The following is a 7,674-nucleotide window of genomic DNA, read 5'->3' as shown; positions in this document are numbered from 1 at the left end:
GATTGTGAAGCTGCTCACTTTGCACAAACTGTACTCCTCTTCCCAACCAAGCACAAACGGCACACTGCTACAAACTCAAGCATCATGCACTATAGCTGATAAGATGGGTATCAGTATGAGTGTCACAATTAAGTCAGTCTTATGACACAATGCGACATACAATTAGTTTCAACATTTGTTAAGAAAAAGTCAAGATAAAAGGAGGAAATAACTTATCAAATGTATAAATCAATTATCATGTAGGATTTTTTTAAGCACTACATCATGACAATTACAGAAAGTGAGTATGAAATCTATCTGGCATTGACGGAGTCATAGGAAAACCTCTCTCCCTTACTGATATGCAGTTCAACCTAGACACACATTCCAAAACCTTAGCATTGTAATCTTCTCTCTCCTGAGTTGAACTTCAAGTATACCCTTGCTGTTCATTGTTTAGTTTTTATTAGTGGGAAAAATTAACACACTCTGTGTCTCCTGACCTTCACATGCTGTTATACTTCAGCTTGTGCACAGTGAGTCTTAAGGCAGTCGCAACTACACAGACCTCAAATATCCACAGAGGGAAGCTATATACTCCCTGCTGCTGCATTGAAGGCAGAGGCATGCAAGGGAAAGATCGCTTAAAATTAGAAGAAGTTTGACTGAGAGAAATCGATTTTCTTCAATAAAGCTGCGTAGAAAAAGTAGCCAAAGTGTCAGTCAGATGCCTAAAATTAGAGTCCAGATAGGGGTACTATTGCACCAAGCAAATGTTGGTCACTAGGGAAGTTCTGAATGAAACATCCCAAAATATTTGTAAACTAAAAGCAATAATCAATCGATGCTTATTATCTGACATGCTTTTACAGGTTGGGTAAAAACTACTTCATATTCTGTAGAAGAGTAGGATAATAGGCTATAGCAAGAAATTATGTTTTTTTTAAATCTAATATTTAGAAGTTGACAGAATTAGTGGGGGAGGGAGAATTACTTTATTTACTTGAGACCCAATGCAAATGTAAACTTGCAAGCTAAACTAGTTACATAGGAGTTAAACATTCCTGTCCTGCGAGTATCCGAAATGAACCAAGCTTTATGCGTCCGTGATTGGTTTGTCATGCTGTCACTCAAGTCACAGTAAGGCTCATTTGCATGAGGAGGAGACTATAAGAACGTAATGGTTCAGGGAACGCCTATCCAGGCTCACTCCGCTGATGCAGTTGGGACAGGGACGACACTTTGTCATTGACTGAAAACAACAAGCAAGATGTCTTACAGACCAGCTCCACATTCTTCTTATAAGAAGATGTTTGGAGGGGATAGAGTCACCTCCAGGACCACCTACTCCAGCCGCCAGTTCCCCAGTCAGGTGCGCTCCTCCCGCTTGTCCTACAGTCTCTCCTCAGCTCCCAATGTCTACGCAACGAAGACTCAGAGGCTCCGGAGCAGCGCGGCCATGCCCCGGCTCGCCTCCGAGAACCTGGACTTCTCCCTGTCCGACGCCATCAACAGCGAGTTCATGACCAACCGCACCAACGAGAAGGCGCAGATGCAGTCGCTCAACGACCGCTTCGCCAGCTACATAGAGAAGGTCCGCTTCTTGGAGCAGCAGAACAAGATCCTGCTGGCGGAGCTGGAGCAGCTGCGGGGCAAGGGCACGTCCCGGGTCGGAGATCTGTACGAGGACGAGATGCGGGAGCTGCGGCGTCAGGTGGACCAGCTGACTAACGAGAGGGCCCGGGTGGAAGTTCACCGGGATAACCTGGCGGACGACATCGACCGACTGAGGGAGAAGTAGGAGGCGTGGCTGTCTGTTCTCTTTATAAACGCATGCACATTGTCTTTTAATCCTTAAGCCTAAAATATGATCTACATAATTAGTGTATGAATGCCCCCCCCGCATTATTAACGTGTCTAAATGACTTCAAATGGCCCTAAACCATATTCAGTTTTTGTCACATGTTTGCCAGGCACTGCGCAAAAGCTAAACGTAAAACTTGCTGCTGCAGCTTTTAGGCTATGTCTGACTCAAGTTTTTTATCAGAGGTATTTATGCATGAACAAGCATTGGAGGCAGGAAATGGGATTTTGGTTGTTTTTGAGGTGGAATTTTCCCATTAGGGTTTGAAAAGTAATTTCCTACCCTTTCTTTGTTCTTGCAGGTTGCAGGATGAGATATCCCAGCGGGAAGATGCAGAGAACAACATGCAGAGCTTTAGACAGGTACAGTATGACTAATGATGAAATAAAACAAGGGGTTTTTCTTGGTTTATGCAAAGGGTTGATCTCTGAATTTGTTATTTTTTTTGTGTAAAAGATGGTGATTTTGCAAAGAGATCAATAAAAAAGGGAATGACCTTAGGAAGGTCCCTGAGCTGCCCCGCCTTTACTGCTGCTATTTATATGGGTTTAACGCCTTAATTAAATAGCAGGTTACAAAAAGATTAGATCATTTAACTCACGAGTCTCACTTTTCACAGGTTAGTGGTGTGACTGTCCCTTTTCTTCTTCTTAATCTCAATCTAATTATCGCTCATGAACTCTGCAGAGACAGGAATGCTCTCTTCTGATGGCACAACAGCAGCTTCTAGACTTGAGCCCTAATAGCTGCAGAGCAGAACTGACCCTGGCCTCGTACAAAAGGCCAAGTTGTGGCTGTTGAGTTAAATGAGGCCTGTAGTGAGAGGAGATCTTTTTAAGTCTGACCAGTCACGCTGAATGAGACGGACAGAAACACAATAACGGTGCCGACCCAATGTGGTTATCAGAGCGAGAAGACAAGCCACCATGTGATCCAACTGTCTCGTTCTGGAGGGCATCAGCAAATTGCACTCTCAGAGAGGGACTAACGAGATCCTTCCCTATCACTGGGTTTTATTGTTTAATAATGAAGTGATGATGGGTGTCACGAGAGCAAAAAGCACATAAAAATTAAAATTAGTTGCATTTATGTGGCTGCAGAAAAAACTGTGGATGATTTTACAAGAGTACAGTTAATTCTCCAGAAATGTGTGCTTTTTGGGGAATGCACTAAGTTATCAATACATTTTGACCCCATACGTACGTACGAATGGCATGAAGGAAGTCCCTGTGGCATGCCATGGTGGCACTGAGACAACAATGCAGGGTGTAGAGCCAGCTCTCGCTCAGTCAGCCAGACAGTAACTCTTCCAGCCGTGGGCCGGTTTGAGTAACCCTGCTGAATAGCTCACTTTGTTTGTGGCATTAGAGCAGGGGCAAAGCTGCTTCATTCGCTGATACCTCAATAAACAGCCTGCCAACGCCCCAGACAAAGCTCAGTGGTGTGGTACCACATTCAAGTGATGGAATGGAGATAAACAGACTGGTTTTGAAACAGCAGAATGTATCAAAATGACACGCTTTTGTCAACAACAGAAAACTTATAGAATAAAATAGAATAGAATTACTTTATTGATCCCAAACTGGGAAATTGTGGCGTTATATTATTTAGTAAAGTTAGACAATGGTGAGATGGGAGAGATTACTTGGTCTTTGAGTATTTAGAAAAGCGCTATATTAGTCTGATTTATTGTTATTACTCAGTAACAGAGCTACTATTGGAATGACCAAGTTTCAACCAAAAGAAACAGTGGAGATTTTCAGGATAATCATGCAGTTAAGAAATAACAAATGGGATTAAGGACCTCCTGAATGACGCTTTGTGGTTCTGGGTGTTCTGGCATGGCCTCCCTTTATTAAGTAACATTCCTTTTTTTTTGTGTTGCCAACATTCTCACTGGATTTTGTAGAATTTTCTTACCAGAGGTCAGGACAGGGGAGACATTTAACAATATCATTTAGTTTACTGTTGTATTGTATTATAACAGGCCTTCACTTCCATTTGAAAAAACCTGATCATGCCATCTCAAGCAGTGGTCAAAGTACTCAGATCCCATACTTAAGTAAAAGGAGTTTTACCTTGTAAATCATAAAACCACTACACTACATGTTAATGTACGACATTCAAACTCCTGCAGCAAAATGTCCTTTAAAGTATCAACAAAGTACTTACAGCACTCCAGAGAACCAAATACCAATTATCCACTTATTGAAAATTAATAAATTATATTATTGGCTATTTGATGTATTTTTTAAATCTTTTTTAGTGCTTTAAATCATGATACGTCATGCATTACTGGGTAGATTTCTTATGAGCTTCTACTTTTTTCTTTTAAAATCTTCATAAATAACTGAAATGTAGCAGATAAAATAGCACAACATTGCCATTTTAATGGTGTGAGCTACAAGTTATACAATTAAAGTTACTAATAAATTGAAATCCCCTCAACTAAGTCTAATTTAATTGTTGTACATGTCTGCATTCCACCACTGCCAATGCAAGTGATGCAGTGTGGGATTGTGGTCTGAAATGTGCCGCAGTGACACAAATCTACATCTGCAGCAACACTAATCTCGTGGCTCCAGTTGATTTTTATTGGATGCTTTTGTATGTGTGACCTTGCCTTGCTACACAATGGGTCATTTTGTATATGTGAGTCTTGTGTGGCTGTGCCTGTACTGCATGTGAAAGACCTTTTCTTCCTATGTCAGCAAACACATGATTCATTATTCATGTCACCTTCACTCGTCACCCTTTTAAGAGTCAGTGTCACTACACAGGATGTGGACAATGCTGCTCTCGCCAGACTGGACCTGGAGCGGAAGGTGGAGTCACTGCAGGATGAAATCAACTTCCTCAAGAAGCTGCATGATGAGGTAAGCTTCCTTCTCATGTGGCTAAAGCTGACCCAGTCTACTGTGGAAACACTAAGCATGAGCTAAATACCCAGTCATTTGAGGTATTTGTTGATGGGCCCACAGTGCATAATGAGTTATATGAATTGGAGAAATAATGATGATTCCCCGAAAGTCTTCAAGAGAATACAGAAACACTGACTAAAACGTATCGTATTTGGTGGTCAGTGTAGGTTATTTGAGTAGACAAAGAGTGAGTGTTTGTACATGCCAGTTCTATTGATTGTATTGCAGGAAATGCTGGAACTGCAGAACCAGATGCAGATGCAGCAGCAGCATGTGCAGGTGGACATGGAGGTAGCTAAACCTGACCTGACAGCTGCTCTGAGGGATGTCCGTCTGCAGTATGAGAACCTGGCCTCCAAAAACATCCAGGAGTCTGAAGATTGGTACAAATCCAAGGTAAAGATTTTCATTGAAAGACTATTTAATTCAAGTCAGAGAACATTCAAGAAATTCAAAAGCAACACAATGCAGTGACTACAACTTTAATATCCATACTGGCTATAATCAATACTTTAATGTTGAAAAATTATTACATGACTACTTGTATGTAAAAAAAAATTCTTGCAGTAATGAACCTTCAACTTCCCCTTCTTATTCTCTCTATGATCTTAGTGTCTTTTAGCTGTTTCTTTTGGTGTTCTTCCTTGTGTTTTGGTTCAGTGTTGTTTTTCCTTGCAGTAAGCAGCTTTTCCAAACAAACAAAAAACATATACAGATATATATTTACATGACACCCACGCAACTCCAAATGTCTAAAAAAGTAAGCATCTAACTCCTGAACACTGAGAAGCATATAGCAGCTGAAAAGACACTTACTCTTACATTCCAGGAAAACAACTCTAAAGGAATAACAGTGTTGCCTCCAAGTAACTACATTTTTGAATATGGAACTGTTTGTTGCAAGTTTGCTGTATCAATCATCATTCTGTATAACCTCTTAATTACAACCTCATTTCGTTGTGAACAATGTTCCCTTCAGACTGTTCCAAACACCAAACTGCTGTGTAACTTCTGCAAGCCTCCTCTGTTACCACATCTTTCATTATTCCCTCTTATCTGCTGTATCTACTCTCCCTCGTCCTCTGAATCGTCATTTTTTTTTACAAGTTGATTTCTAACGTCTTCCTTCCCCTCTCTATGTTTGCCCCTGGTTGGATGCCAGTTTGCTGACCTCACTGATGCTGCAGCCAGGAACAATGATGCCTTGAGAGTTGCCAAGCAAGAGGCCAATGACTATAGACGCCAAGTTCAGGCACTCACTTGTGAGGTGGATGCCCTTAAAGGAACTGTGAGTATTCAGCTATAGGATCTTACTGTGGTATACAAGTTCACTATGTAAAATAACCTGATGTTTTCAATCGCTATACAGGAATCAAATTGAACAAAAGTGGCTGCAAGTTTGAATAATAACACAAAAAATAGATTAACATCCGGGAGAGTTTATTGTAACAAGCCCGCGTGTCATTTTGTCATCTCTTGGCTGTTGTCCCAGAACGAGTCTATGGAGCGCCAGATGAGAGAGATGGAGGAGAACTTCTCCCTGGAAACAGGCGGTTACCAGGACACCGTCGGGCGTCTGGAGGAAGACATTCACAACATGAAGGACGAGATGGCCCGTCACCTGCGAGAGTACCAAGACCTCCTAAATGTCAAGATGGCCCTGGACATTGAGATCGCCACCTACAGGAAGCTGCTGGAAGGAGAGGAGAGCAGGTAATGTATGCCTCAGAAAAAACAGAGCATTGAGTATATTCAACTAAGATGCACATTGTTATTTGTTGACTGTACCTTTCAGAATCTCCACTCCTCTGCCAAACTTCTCATCCCTGAACCTGAGAGGTACTGTCACATTCTGCATGTTGACTTCACAGCAAGTACTTTAGTATTGGTTGTTTGACAGAACTGAATCATACAAAACACTTTTTTTTCTTTTCTTAGAAACGATGATTGATTCCAAACCTCATGTTGAAACCTCAACAACTAAGAAGGTTCTCATCAAGACCATCGAGACCAGGGATGGTCAGGTAGGATTCACTTCAAATGATTTCCAATCAGTTACAATAAGTCATTTTCTGTCATTCCTCCTCTGCTCTTCAACTTTTCTCTGACCTCTTCATCCTCGTTCAGGTGATCAACGAGTCAACTCAGAACCACGATGACATGGAGTAATAATGGCTCTGTCTTTGCCAAACAACCAACTAAAGCAATACAATGACACACAATTCACTGGGGCTTCAAGCAAACAAACAAACCAACAACACAAAAAAACAAACAGCTTCTAAAAGTGCCTTTGTATGTGGTGATTCAATAAGCCTGTTAGCTGACACACAGACTGTTTTTCGCTTTCTCTACTCTGCTGAAAGTATTCTCTTTGTCACCTGTGTTTAGATGCAATAATGAAATCAGCACAACATAGAAATCCTTATTTAGGTTTTAAAATATCTTTCTTTGTAACCAAAGTAGTCTTTTTGATCAATACAGCATGCACACTCCAGGAAATGTGTATGCTAAAGATGTCACGATTGCCTGTATACAGCAATAAACCATTAAGACTGCAAATCAAACCTGTGTGCAAAGTGTAATACTTCCTTTTCAAACTGCAGCACTGAAGAAGCACTGGATAACAAAATCCTTCAATTTAGAAAAGGGGATGTGGTTATCATTTTAAGTACCAACTGTACTGTTAACATTTCCAAATTTAAGTTTTAAGAGGACTTTATTATTATTATTATTTTTTAACCTTATTTAACCAGGGCTTTGGGACAGTGCTAGAATCAGATCTTTCTGATTCAGTTGTCTCGGCAGAGACCTCAACTTGATGTATGATTATCTCCCAGCTTACTGCACCCTGCTGCCCTTAACGCTAAGGTGTTTACACACATGCAAGATAATGTATCAGAAACACTTACC

The 7,674-nt window shown here is 41.0% G+C and overlaps 1 protein-coding gene across 1 annotated transcript; it reads left to right on the top strand.

Annotated features, from left to right (window-relative positions):
- Nucleotides 1-1,167: 1,167 nt before the first annotated feature.
- LOC109985046 (vimentin-like) lies at nt 1,168-7,328 on the top strand. The gene is made up of 9 exons (XM_020635275.3): nt 1,168-1,776; nt 2,145-2,205; nt 4,624-4,719; nt 4,993-5,160; nt 5,927-6,052; nt 6,257-6,477; nt 6,560-6,603; nt 6,703-6,788; nt 6,892-7,328. The coding sequence occupies exons 1-9, from the start codon at nt 1,250-1,252 to the stop codon at nt 6,931-6,933; spliced, it is 1,371 nt and encodes a 456-aa protein (XP_020490931.2). The 5' UTR covers nt 1,168-1,249; the 3' UTR covers nt 6,934-7,328.
- The last annotated feature ends 346 nt before the right edge of the window (nt 7,329-7,674 follow it).

Source organism: Labrus bergylta, chromosome 4, assembly GCF_963930695.1.
Source record: "Labrus bergylta chromosome 4, fLabBer1.1, whole genome shotgun sequence".
In the NCBI taxonomy this organism is placed as follows: domain Eukaryota; kingdom Metazoa; phylum Chordata; class Actinopteri; order Labriformes; family Labridae; genus Labrus; species Labrus bergylta.
The sequence above is the reverse complement of the archived record's forward strand: the minus strand, read 5'-3'. Positions and strand labels throughout refer to the sequence as shown.